The sequence below is a fragment of the Martes martes genome, assembly GCF_963455335.1.
Source record: "Martes martes genome assembly, chromosome: 3".
NCBI classification, from domain to species: Eukaryota; Metazoa; Chordata; class Mammalia; order Carnivora; family Mustelidae; genus Martes; species Martes martes.
The window spans coordinates 76,433,109-76,446,412 of record NC_137890.1 but is presented as its reverse complement, the minus strand read 5'-3'; the positions used below and the strand labels follow the sequence as shown (position 1 = coordinate 76,446,412).

Below are 13,304 nucleotides of genomic sequence, written 5' to 3'. Positions count from 1 at the left end.
AGTGTACAATACCTATAGGGTCTGCTCTTAGGAAGACAGAGCTAGTGAGGAAGTCAGGCTGGCCTTGGATGCCAGCTTGAAGAGACGTTGCTCAACAGGGACTTGTGGTGTCCCAGATTCCTGAGCCAGAGGACAGGCATGGGCTCTGGGTGGACATGTCTCCTTGGCTCTGTGGAGCCTTTGCCACCTGGCAGGACAGAGTGGGTCCCTCTAAAACAAGGGGTCAAGTGGTAGAGCTATCATTTGCTAAAGCTGAATAGGTTGGTGGACATTCACTGTACTGGTTTCGATGAGTTTGGAGTGTTTTGTTATAAAAAAGAGAGAGGCATATACCATTTCACGAGGAAATTAGCGACATCTGCCCGGTGCAGAGGCAGGGGCAGGAACAGTGCCGGGAACACATCCTGTGACCTTTGTATTTGGTACAGCTGAGTCTCCTCACCTGCCCAGTGATAGACCAACGTGTGTGATCTCCCACTTCTGAGGTCCTGTAACATTCTCATTCGCCCCATTGCCACACAGATCTTTTGGACCTGAGCGTGGAAGACAGGGATGGCCGGGGCAGAGGAGGGGTGTGCTAGCAGAGCGTAGGCTGAGTCCGTCCACCAGGTTCCTGTGGAGCAAGTGCCTTTCCCTTACCACAACCTGGCTGGAAAGCCTGCCCTTGGGAGCTGCGGCCCAGCCCTTGGGAGCCCTCTCTTCACATACGCCCTGGGCAGAGCCTGGCAGTGCCCTCCATGGAGGCACATGACCTCTCTGGTTACACAGAGAGGACAGCCCTTCATTACCCTCCTCCTGTCCTAAAAGCAGCCAGCACAGGGAGCCCCAGCCTGTCGGGGGCAGCGAGCTCCTGGAGGGACAGCACACTCACGGGCTCCTCCTCGTTCATTGGCTCCTGTCTGCCTACTGGCCAGGGCAGTTGCTCAGCAGGGCCTGATGAGATTAATTTGGCCCATGGAAGAAAAAGACATGAGAGAGAGGGGAAAGCCAGTGTGAAGGTAGAAAAAGTGTTTTTCCTCATCAGCCATTTTGCCAAGCTTAGCTAGCTGAGGCTCACCTTTAATTGGTGATGAATTAAACATTGTCCTTTCAACGAACATAATCAGAAAATGTTCTCTTCTGGAAACTCAGGTGCAAAATGAACTTCAGCTCTGCGAACTGTTAAGAATACCTTGGGCCCTGTTCTTCTTTTGAGGCCCTGAGGTCACTGTGAAGTGGATTCCGGTCAGGAGACCATCCTCCTCAGGTTTAAGGCCCACAGACACTGGGAGGAGGGAGGTGCCTGGGACAGCAGGCAGCTGCAGCTTCTGTGCCCTCACGTTCCCACAAACAGCAGATCGGGGTGGATTTGTCTGCTATGGCCGCTGTCGCAAAGTACCACAGACTGAGTGACTTAGCAAGGATTTATTTTCTCCCACTTCCCGAGGCTGGCGGTCCCAGATCAAGGTGTTGGCAGTGTTTGGTCCTTCTGAGGCTGGTTGATCGCTGTCTTCTTTGTCTTCATATGCACTTCCTTCTGTGGGTTATCTGTACCCTAATCTCATCTCCTCAAAAGGACACCAGTCACCTTGGATTAAGCCCCACCCTAATGACCCCATTTCACTTAATCACCACTTTAAAGACCCTGTCTCCAAATACAGTCGCATTCCCAAGTAACTGGGGATTATGACTTCAATATATGCATTTGGGGGGAACACAGTGCAGCCCATATCAGAAGGCAGTGGCAAACTCCCACACCCCAGGAATCTCCTGGGGCAAGCAAAGTGACATTGTAATGAAAAGAAAGCAAAGCCCTCTGGCCTACCTGGGCAATTTTAAAGCACCCCCTTTTGCTTTGGAAGAATAAACAACAGCTGTGCTCCATATTTCCTTAGAGTGGTGGCAAACTTGGAGGGAGTCATTTCAGGAGAGGCAGGGAGAGAGCTTCTAATCCTTGTGTTTTCCAAGAAAGCTCACCTTTCTATTCACTGTTTCAAAATAATAATCAGGTTGTGCAGAAAGAAATCAGTCTCTTGCTGGGGACCCAAGGACCCTGGGGGAGGCTTTTTATTGGCTCTGGGAGAGGCAGCGGCAGGTGGAATGGAGGCTCTAAGACATTTACCCTAGAAACAGATCACTGCTTGCAGAAGCATTCTGGAAAGCCAAGGGTGTGCCTGGTATGAAAGGGCACTTGTAGTGCACTTCAATTAAGAGGAAGGCAGCGTTGAGAGGCGTTATGTACAGGATAGACTGGAAACAGAGCGCCTTTTAGAAGAAGGAGCGGTGCACTCAAGGTGTTGAGATAGCATCTACTGTAAATAATAGAGCTGCTTGCCAACCTGGACGTTTTTCCTGACGTGAGGAAGCCTTTTCCCCTGTCTGTTTTATTTTTGCAACCTCGAGTCCCTGGGTGAGGCCCTTTGAGAGGTGTTCCCATGAACTGGGACTGACTGCGTTTGATCTACCTGCAGGATGAATGAACGTGACCGCCTACTGAAGAGGCTCAGCCGGAAGACACCCCCCACTCTCTTCCGGGGAGGCTCCATCCATCAGTGTGTCCCCCGTAAGTAGCCTCTGGCCACATTCTGCTCAGCCCGACCCCAGGGCGGTGGCTTCAGTAAAGCCTCCTGGTGCTGATAGGGCTGGAAACCGATGCCAAGCCCGAGCCCCACATTTGGAAGTGGAATTTGTGAGTTTGGCCCGAGGCGAGCGTGGCTTGAGTGTAGAAAATTCCCTGGGACCCAATCAAATGTCTGAATGACAAAATCCTGAAACTTAAAATCCTGATGTGGTTGAGATCCTTCTGTCAGCCTCCCAATAAGATTTTGTTCTGAGACTGAAATAATGTTACTTTTAGATTATTGCCCCCAAAGATAGCAATAGGCACTGTTTTAGTTAAAATTAGCTTATTAATTAAAACAATGACAATCACCGAGGGAAAAAAAAAAAAATCTCTGTACTTTTCCCAGGAAGGCTGCCCCGGTCTAGCCTGGGTGCCCCACTCAACACCAGAGGCCAGGCCTGGTTTCTGCTGAAGGGACCAGACCTAGGTGGGGTGGGGAGCAGAGGGGATGTGCCAGACCCCAGGGGAGGGGGCAGGAGGCCATGAAAAAGAGATGGCTGGCAGAGCTCACAGGGGTGGGGGGTGCTTTTTCAGCCATTCAGCCACTTGACTCCCCACTGGGGGGCATTGTTAGCACAGGTTTCCTTCTGGAGGGGCTTATCTCTGTCTTCCCCAAGGTGAGGTCTCTTGGCATGTTGTCTGTCCCCTGCTTCTGCCCCTCCGAATCCCGCCTCTTTTTCAAGAGCCCCCTCTCTTGCACGTGCACATCACATCTCTTAAACAACACTGCTTCCTGCTTCCCTTTCTCTCCCTGAGGTGTTCAGAAGGAAATGAGAATGGTTTAGAAGTGAAGAATCCTTGTACCCATAGTACAGGTAGGAGGGGTCTGTGTCATGCTCGGTTGAGCTCCACCCATCAGCAGATCTTCACAGATCTTCTAACAGAGAGACGAAAAGGGAAGGTCTCCTTCTCCTTACTTTCCGACATGGAATACCAACATGGCAGAGACCAACTCCATGTGGCGCCGCACATGCTTCATGTCCCATCCCAGGGATGGTGTCAGCCCCGAGAGCACCTGGCAGAGGCTTAGGTCAATGTAGTAACTGGCCCAGGGAGGCCCAGTGAGCTGGGTCCCAGCCAAGGTCTCTCTGAGCCAGGAGAGCGGTTCTGTCAAGAGGCTTAATGGTCCAGTCCAGGGAGCGAGGTCTGTGGGGCCCCGTTTCTGGAGCTGGGCTGTCTCAGGGTCCTGTTCCAGCTCTGCCATGGTTTTGTGCACTTAGGTAAGTTAACCTCTTGTTTCTCTATCTGTAAAATGGAGATGATGTAATAACTGGGTTTTGGGGGAGAATTAAATTCAACCATTTATATGAAGAGCCTAGAATAGTACCTGCCAATATGCAGTCCAATAACTGTGAGATATGACTGGGTCTTTTCTGCCACTAGTTGACTAACTTTGGGTGACATACATATTTCTCTAAACTTCTGTTTCCTCCACTGGGGGGACAAAAAGAAATCTAATAATATACATCTAAAAGGGGAAAAAATAACAATACACATCTGACACAGTCTTTGTGAGGCTTCAAAACAATGTATATAAAGCACCTTCTCTGTAACAGACACAGAGAAAATGAGGACTGGTTCTATAAACTGGGGGGTTCATGCCAAAGAGCCCTGCTGCTTCTCTAATAACTATTTCAGAATAACTCTAGGAAGAATATGTAAAATACATATATTGAGATCAAAGACTATGTAAGAACTTTTATGGAGGTGTCATAAAATGTCTTAAAACAACTACTAAAAATTTTTTCTCAACTTAGGATTTTGAAGGACAAAAGAAAATCAGAATGAACAAGTACAAGAAATTTAAAAAGCCTTTAAGATCACACCACATTTTAAAAACACCCAGCAATAGTAAGAAACTGATTCGATAACCAAATGTTCTGTCAGGAACTAGAAAGGCCAGAAGTACTCCTGGCCTGTGAGAGTGAGAAGTTCTGCGTTCTTCCCTCAGCCTCTGCCCAGCTCTATCTCTCCTGTGTCTGTCCTTCCACTGTCTTGGGCCTGTCTTCCCAGGAAACTGGAAGGGAAGCTCGTCTTGGCAGTGTTTGTAATTCTTTTCAAGATACCAACACACAGTATTTATAACTGAGATCAGCATTTCCTACTGTCATATCCTTGTCAGCCTCATGGTCCTCATGGTCATCCCCACTTCTGTTGCTTTTAGGGATCTTTTTCCAGACAGGAAACTTCTACTCTCATGAAGATGTTATCAGAGCTACTTAAGGGGAGTTTTATTCCAAAATAATGAAAGAAAAATGACATGGTTTTATGGACTTCACCAGATGTTCTCTTGGGAGAACACAAAACAGCGAAGACACTCCCATCCCCTTCTGTCTCCTTTACCTTACCCCATTCTGATCCCAGTTTCTGGCTGCAGCTGAGCATTTAAGAAACCAGCCCATAGAAGTTCAGGAGTTGGGTCCATGACTGTCTTTCCCCAGGCCCCGATCATTACTTTGTGGCTGTCAGGACTTCCTGAAAGAAGAATGAAAGTGGGAATGGCAAAGAGCTGGAAGCTTCCTCTGAGCTCCCCATTTGTATGCAAATGGCGGCTCAGTGTCCATCAGGCAGAAGCTGGTGACCTGATGGTGCGTCTTTGTCAGGCTGAGGGGTGTAGACTAGACAGGCTGAGGCTAGTTGGGTGGTTATAGTCTCTCTTGTCCCACTAAAATGTTTCCCATTACAGCCCTAATTCCCACCAGGCCTGGTTTCTGAGAGGAAAATATTGTATCTGAACCAGGAGACACCCCTGTCCCAGAATAACCCTACCAAGCCATCCTCGTTTCCTTCTTGAGTTGCAGAGTTCACTTTAAGTCTCTGCGGAGGCCAAGAAAGTCTAGTGAGGAAAGTCTTAGTGCACAACATTCTGGAAACATGATGGTAGACACAACCAAAGGCAACTGCTGGACAAGCCCTTTGGTCATGACCTCTGGGTCTCAGCTTACCCCAAGAGAAGAGATTTGCTTGGGAATGTCCTCTCAAGTGGACACCCAGAAGCCCTTCCCAGTCTGGAGTGGCTGAGTAATCCCAGCGGAAGGCCCTGTGCCAGTGAGACAAATACAAGCCACAGATGCCTTACAGCTCTCAGCTTTGTCTCTGTCCCAGTAGGCATAGGCAGAATGTGAATGAAAAACAGAGTGAGTGAGACAAGGCTTTCGTTCCTTCCACCTGACCAAGGAGCAGACGATTCCAGATGCTCAGCTACCTTTCCCAAAGGACACTCCCAAACAATGTTTGCTTTTTTTGTCTCAGGGAGTCCCCTTCATTTTTCCTCTCTGCCAGGAACCCTCTCCAAGAAGCCCACCAAAAAAAGACAGGTGGCAGCTGTTCTGTTTGGATGCATTGTTGTGACAGGTTCCCTTCTTCTCTGGTAAGGAGGTGGAGGCTTCCTCCGTTGGTGCTGAGTGTGAATTGGCCCTGAACGAAGGAGAGGGTTCTGTGGCCTGGATATTGTTAGCCGTGGAAAAGTCTGGCACCCACTGGGAGGGTGGGAACTCTGAGGGAACTTGGACCTGACCTGGCCCAGGCCCTTTATTTCATAGAACAGTAAACTAAGAAGACCCAGAAAACTTAAAGAACCCACAGTCCTGTAGCCAATTACTGCCGGGCAAGGATTAGAACCATCCGTCTTGCCTCAGGCCGTGGGCTCTGGATCCAAGATGAAAGCAGAGCAGGTGAAGAAGGCCAGAACAGCTCAAGGAGAGCACTTAGAAGGGGCTCCCACTGCTTGGGATCAGAGCTGCTGATGCCAGGTTGGGGAGGCACGGCAGGCCACAGACAACCACTGCGTGGCCCTCACAGGAAAACATCAGATACTTACTAAAAATGTTCCCTTTAAAGACCAGAGAATAAAAATGTTCCATACTGACCACAGAACACAGCCTTATGACTGGAGGAGACAATGTTGTTTGCTAGATTCTGCTTTGAAACATCCCAAGGAAAGGCGTCTGGTCTCGGACTGTGGTCAGAAAGCTGCACAAGAAGGACCTTGTCCTAGAGGATCCACCTTAGCACAGGCGAGGGAGGGCGCTGGCCCGAAGCAGCCGGACAAAGGACAGCTCCTTGGCCTCACTGATCAAGCAACTCATCAGGGGAAATCTAAAAGTTCTCAGAGAACGGAAGAGAGAAAAGGCACCTCCTCTTCAGATCCCGTGAAGCCTCTGAGGGCTCCTTGTATGGAAAGCCCTGAGGAGGAAGTTCAAGTGCCCTGCACCCAGCACCCCCAGGGCTGTCCTCTCCAGGTCTGTTCCTGCACTGCAGCCCAGGGACACCGCCCCCTCCCAGAGGCAGCCAGATGGGGCTCGCCATGGCTGCCGGCTGCCACACAGTGCAGCTTTTTGGTTGGTGGATTTGGTTTGGTTAGAGATGGAGGTGAGCCAGTAGCTGGAGATCTCCACAGGAAGACTACTGTCTGTCCTCATCCTTCACTGGTTCTGCCTTCTCTCCTACCTGCCCCTGCTCTCTAGCCCGGTCCTTAGTTGCCTCCCGGGCCACCTGTGCAGATGAGCCCTCGGTTTCCTCAGGCGGTGGCCAGGAGAGCCGGGACGCAAGCCCATGGCCGGAGACTCTGGTTTATGAGCACATGCAGAGTCCAAAGTCACCCTGAGCATCCTCTGTCAGAGCTCCTTCTTCCCCGTCCCCACCAGATATGCTGCTGCTCTATGTCTTAATAGTTCAGAAACTTTCCTTTGTAAGCCAAGGATCTGAGTAAAATGATTAGCAATCCAGGAGGTGGTACATGGGCACAGTGTCTGATTTATTTTTCCCCTTCAAAGAACATGACCGTGAATGAACAGCTTCATAAAGTACCCAGCCAGCCTGCAGCTTCGGGCATCTCGGGACACTCCCGGAGCAGAGCAAGTCGCCTTTCCTCTTGACTGGCACTTGGGGAAGTGGACCAGTGACCCACTGTTTATGCTTCCCAGCTCAGCTACAGAGAGGCCGCCCCCCAACCCCCACCCCGAACCCTCCCATACCAGCCTTGGCATCAGGAGCCAGAACCGGTCAGGCCCTGTCTGGTCAGGCCCTGGCCAGCCCCACCCCACACTCTGCCCACATTTCCCTTCCGAGCCACAGGTCTGTCTGTCCCGCGTCCCCCACCTACCTCAGGCTGGTGAGCCCAGGGTCGCAAAGGTCAGCGGCCATCTCCCACAAAGGCTTTTTCTTCTAAACCCAGCGTGCTCCCCCCATTCTCCTCCTCACCAATCCCTGTGTGTGCTCCTCTTGCAGACGGGTATGCCTTCTCTCAAGAAGAGCATGGAGCTGTGACTCAGGAAGAAATCGTCCGTGCTTATGACACCACCAAAAAGAAACTGAGGAAGAAATAAGATGTGAGTCCTCCTGATTGATCCCAGGAAAGAGATGCGGTTTGTTGCACCCAGTGTTAACACATCTCTGTCAGAAGAGACTGGTGTCAGCAGCCAAAACACCATAAAACCCATTTCTGTGGCCTTAGCCAACCAGTTTGTTAGTTCCACGTTCCCTCGCAAACCTGGAGTAGATCCCACAGGGGAAGCCATTTTGTTCCCTTCCAGTTTGTCCGCAGTGCTTGGCCTGACTTCTGTTTACGTTGTTCTGAAGCATTCAGCTGTGCTCTGTGAGGTGTGAAATTAAAAACGTTATGTTCCACCAATATTTAAACATCAGTACTAGTTGTTCTGGGAGAAAGGTGAGAGTTTTATGTTGCGTGAGAAACCCGCCTTGCGGAATTGGAGCGGGGGCACGCTTCCTTCCTGTTTTGTTCACTCACAGAGGATGTCCTCCAGGCAGCATGTAAACGTCACTGTAGGCAGGTTGATGTCTTGCTTGGTTCTGATTCCTCTCTTGTTTGTATGAAGTGGGCATACTCTTCTTGATGGCAGTGAAATCCCCAAAATGTCTATTATCAGGCTGATAACCCTGAGAAGGCGTCTCTGAACCTCTTAGCCACACTCCCGGCAGGGCAGGCGGGCCGCTGTTGGAGCATCCTCCCGCTCCCTTCCCAGGTGCCTTCTGGGCTGTCCGGGTTTCCCGAGTCTCGGACCTCCTGCATGGCTGACCGCTGTGCTCAGCGCATGGCAGCTGGCGCGCAACCAGCCCAACCGTGCACTATTTCTTGTCCTAGCACACACTCAGATATGGATGCAAGAAATCTCCCCTGCCACCGCCCTTATCCTAGAACTAAACAAAAGAAGCCTAGCTATTTGCGCATATTCTAAATGTTTATCTGCCTCTCCCAGGACAGGGAAGCCTGCAGGTCAGTGTGTGGTAGAATGCTTCGGCGCTCCCGCCCTGGTCAGGCTCTCCATACTCATTCCCCAACCTCCAGGCCACTGAACCTTGGGCATTCACTTCAGTGAGACCCACACCTGTTTTCTCAGGAGTTCAGACCCCATTTTGGACTTTCCCTGCTGGGAAACCAATGGATGTGCAGCACGTCTCCCCAGCGAAGGGATGCACCTGTCACTCTGTAACTCTAAAATCAGGCAGGATGAATGAACCCATTCATCCTGGGATGAATGGGAGAGTTGGGGACCCTGAGGCTGGTGGGGGAAGACCACCATCAAAGGGACAGCGAGAGGCAAGGAACACAGAGACCCGGGGAGGAGGACAGAGAGGACATGTTAGCCAAGACTCCTCAGTGGACACCGAAATCAAGCCCTGAATCCCAGGCAGTTGTGATGATGCATGCGGGAGGCTAAACAAGATGCTGGCACGCAGTTTTAAGCAGCAAGACTTCCATACATTTCAAGGAAATGCCCTTTTCTGTATGGATGAGGTTCCCGTCCTTATCCAGTCAGTGGTAGATGCAGGCACCTCCGAAAAGAAAGTGTCCTGACTCTAAGATGAGGAGGAGAAGTGCTGCGTCACTGACTTTCCAAACTTCTGAGTCCCACCTTCTAAATTTGGGCAGAACTTGCCAGCCCTCGGGCATGAACATGAGCACCTGGAGCCCTTAATAAGTGGCCAGCCTGAAGGCACGCTCCCTCCTCTGGGCCTTGGTTGCCAAACCAGGTTTTTGGATGGCTTAACATAAATACTTCTGGGCAGCTGTTACTGCTTAGAATGGCACCATTCTTCTGGGGGATGGCTGCGCTAAACTGGGAAATAAAACAATAGTGCAGTTTGCTTCCTCACCCGTTATTTTTGGAGCATCCACGTCTTATTGGGCATTATAATAACTTAAAGTATGATTTGCACAAAGAAAACTAACCCTTTGCTCATGACGTGACCAGGATCCAGGGAGGGCTTAAGGGGAACCAGAACATGCAGTGAACAGGTGAGGCTTAGAAAATTGCCATTCCTTCCTCCCCGAGTTGGTAAACCACTTTTACTAGAGCACCCAGCGAAATGAAACCCTGAAGGACTGCCATGTAGGAATTAGGACCCTCCCCCACAAAATGTGCCTGGAATTAACACAACAGACTGAGGTATGGGTCTTTATTGGACACCCAGAGAGGTGATATCCTAAAAATAGAGGAGAGACAAAAATTTGAATCAAATGTTCTGTGGGCCTCCTCACTCTGGTTTCATTTGGAACTAAGCCTCTGGAAAGGGGAACTCAAACTCATTCTTTGTCAGACACTTAGCTCTTTCTTAAACTTGAAGCCCTCCGAATTAGATTTGTGAATTACCGTGTGTGTATGTTTTGTTTTGGGTTTTTGTTTTTTATTTTATTTTTTTTAGGCTTAAAGGCAGTTCACATTTTCTGAGGTTTGAGTACGTTTTCTGATTCTTTTGACACCTGGACTAAACAGTGTTTGCGATAATGAAACGTGCACATAGAGGAAAATATTAGATGGGATGCCTTTCTAGTCTATTAATTCTCATATGCAATCAAGTTATCTGGTGGCCAAATGACTAAATTGGGCTTCGAGGAGGAGCAGCTGTCACTACGTGTGATGTATGATATTCAGATGTGGCCAACTCTGGGGCTGTCATTTGTCCTATATTCAAACTGAGGTCAGAGTGTCACACAGGCCCCTCCCCAGGGAGCGGGGTGGACTGGAGTAAGTTGCATTCTCTGGCTGTCAGCTCAGTGGAAATGCCACATGGGACTTGTCACTCTGCCACATGGTAAGTGACATACAGGCTGGCAGGTTACACTTGGTCAGCACTATAGGGTCGGCCTCTGCATTGGACTAAAGTAGCAGAATCCACTGAGGCCTGGCCTTGGTCTGCTGTCATACACAGACTACAGACTCTCATTTAAGAGTGTGTGTTCCATTCTGGCTGAGTCTACCGGAGAAAAAGAGCAGCCCTTCCGTGCATTAGCTCTGAGTTCCACTGCACACCAGCAGGGACCAGCAAGGGGGGCTGGGGAAAGTGCCCATTAAAAAGGCAGGATAGGAGAACAGACTAAACCAACCATTTCTGCCTGGCTGTCAGAAGCAATTTCATTGCTTATCAGAATGGGCTTCTTAAAAATTTTGGGGTGTGGCTGATGCGTCCATCCTGCCTCTCTGTGGAATATTCAGGACTTCTTGACCAGTGTTACGTTCGCCCATCTCCCGGCACACATGTGATCATTTGCGGGTGGGGATTAGTAGGGTATACAAAACCTGTGCTTTGGAGAAAGGAGATTCTGTTGCTTTAACATTTGTAGAGTAATATCCTCAAACGTGAACCTGAGTTTTGGCGGAGCATGGCTGGGAACTCTGTTGACATTTTCTTTTCCTTGACAAGGCTTCGGGTCTTGCTGTAGGGAGCTGGCAGTGAAAATCAGTGATAACTTGTCAAGAAGCAGTGAATAATGGGGGGAAAAAAGTGAGTATGAGTAACTAATGTCTGAAAATGCATATAGATGTATATATTACATGCGTTACAATTGCATTTTTTTTTTAAAGAAAGCTATAGTCTGTATTCTCCATTTGTTATAACAATGACCCTTTATCTCATTTCTTGAAGAGAATTTTTTATCCTATTTCTGTTCCTAGGGGTTTATGTCTCAGATCATAAGTTGAATAGAATGTTCGCAAAGCTCTGCAAGGGGATAAGGTAGTCTTTCGGCTTGAACATGGGAAGGAAGTGCACACGTTTCAGCTGGCATTTGGCTTACTACCAAGGGTCATTGTCCCAAGGTAATTCAAGGAGCAGTCTGGCCTCAGGATTTGAAATGTAGACTTCATCTCCAGGGATCCATAAGAAATGGGAACAGGGAAACTGTGGTTAAACAGACCCCAAAATAATAACCTGGTGAAGAAATGAGTTTAGCAGATCAAGGTAAAAGATGGCATCCCCCATCAGATTTGCTAAATACTTTCTTCATTCCAAGGCTTTTCTTAGCTAATTTAGTAATGCTGGAGATAGTGAAAAGGCAGCCATCCCCTCTCAGAGGGAAAACGTACATCTGCTGTCTTTGCTGCTGGTTCTCCATCGGCTCAAGACAGTTGTTGGTCTCAACACAGCCTTGGGGGAGTTTTTGTAGCCTCGTCCTGGCCACTTGCCCATCCTCAGAGGCAATGAGGATGGCACTGAGGATTTCCAGTGGGACATAGAGGTGAGAGTCCATAAGTATCCCCGAAAGAAAGAGACCTGAAATACTCTAACCTTGATGCATTGTACTCATTTATTTTTTCTCAGCATCCCGTATCGTCCCACAGTACACTTTTCCTTTGACGTTAAAGAGCTTCCCTGAATGCCAAGCCTCCACTAGCGCTCTGTGAAAGGCTCTCTCTTAGCTTGTTAGGTCTGAGTGTGGCCACCTGGCATGTAGGCTTCAACGGGAAGAAAAGGCTACTGAGCCAACATGTTCAGAAGCTGTGACACAAAAGGGGGCAGAAAAGAGGGGCGAGCTCACCCTATTGCCCCACCCCAAGCATAATCCATAGCTGTTCACTCTGACAAGCACCTCTGCCCTCCTGATTGATGGGAGACAAAAGAGTGATTCTTTGAACACTGGCTGGCTCATTTTCAATGACAATCTCTTGCCCTAGTTGCCTTAGAGACATCCACTCTGCTCTTTCTCTCAGGCTCCAGACCAAGAAAAACATGCTCCCAAGATTAGCCCATCGGCATTTCTTCTGACCTGGCTAAAGAAAGAAAGGAGACCTGTTCCTTTTAAAAGTCAGGAACAAAGTGTCAGGTGGCTTTGATTTATGACAGAAATAGGAAGAAGAAAGTTGAGGTAATAGCGCTATCCAAATAACCCTGCCCAGGAAACTGAGGGGTCAAGAGAGCTTATCAATGGCCTTTTATAGGCCAGCTCTTCTGAGTAGCAGAGAAGGGGCCAGAAGGAGGGGGACAGCCTGAGTTGTGAGGATGTGAACCCACTTCCGATGGCGTCAGATTCAGTCATCCCCGAAGACCACCACGCAACCACCGGTGGACCGGTAAATACCAGTTAAAAAGCGGGAAAAGAGAATCTGCCCTGTCCTAGGGCTTCTCTCCTTCCCGCAAGATCCCCACGCAAGTGGGTACTTTGCAGGTTTTTCATTAATAAAGTCAGTGTGTGTGCTGACACGGGCATTCCTCTGCCTTCCTTCTCCCATGTTGCCGGCGATTGCTGAGTTCAGAAGTGTGCCCACTGCTTCCCTAGGAAGCCTCCCTCTGAAGGGCCCTGCTACCACCTGGCCAGCTGCAGGGGTGGGGCCCCGGGGGCTCCTCCAGGAGCAGCTGGGTCTGCAGCCCTCGTGCGTCCTCTTTCCTGCAGGTCACTGAATTGCTGTTTGAACAGAACATCTTTGTGGCGTCTTTCTCAAGCCAGCGAAGCCGTGTGCCCTCC

General features: G+C 49.5%; 1 protein-coding gene across 1 annotated transcript in view; it reads left to right on the top strand.

Annotated features, from left to right (window-relative positions):
• The window catches only part of ATP8A2 (ATPase phospholipid transporting 8A2), a 379,444-nt gene extending 371,212 nt beyond the window's left edge, over positions 1-8,232 (top strand). Inside the window, exons 14-15 of the mRNA XM_080799366.1 lie at positions 2,451-2,542; positions 7,832-8,232. Coding sequence (XP_080655492.1) covers positions 2,451-2,542; positions 7,832-7,929 — 190 coding nt within the window. The 3' untranslated portion in view covers positions 7,930-8,232. The remainder of the gene's footprint in view (positions 1-2,450; positions 2,543-7,831) is intronic.
• The last annotated feature ends 5,072 nt before the right edge of the window (positions 8,233-13,304 follow it).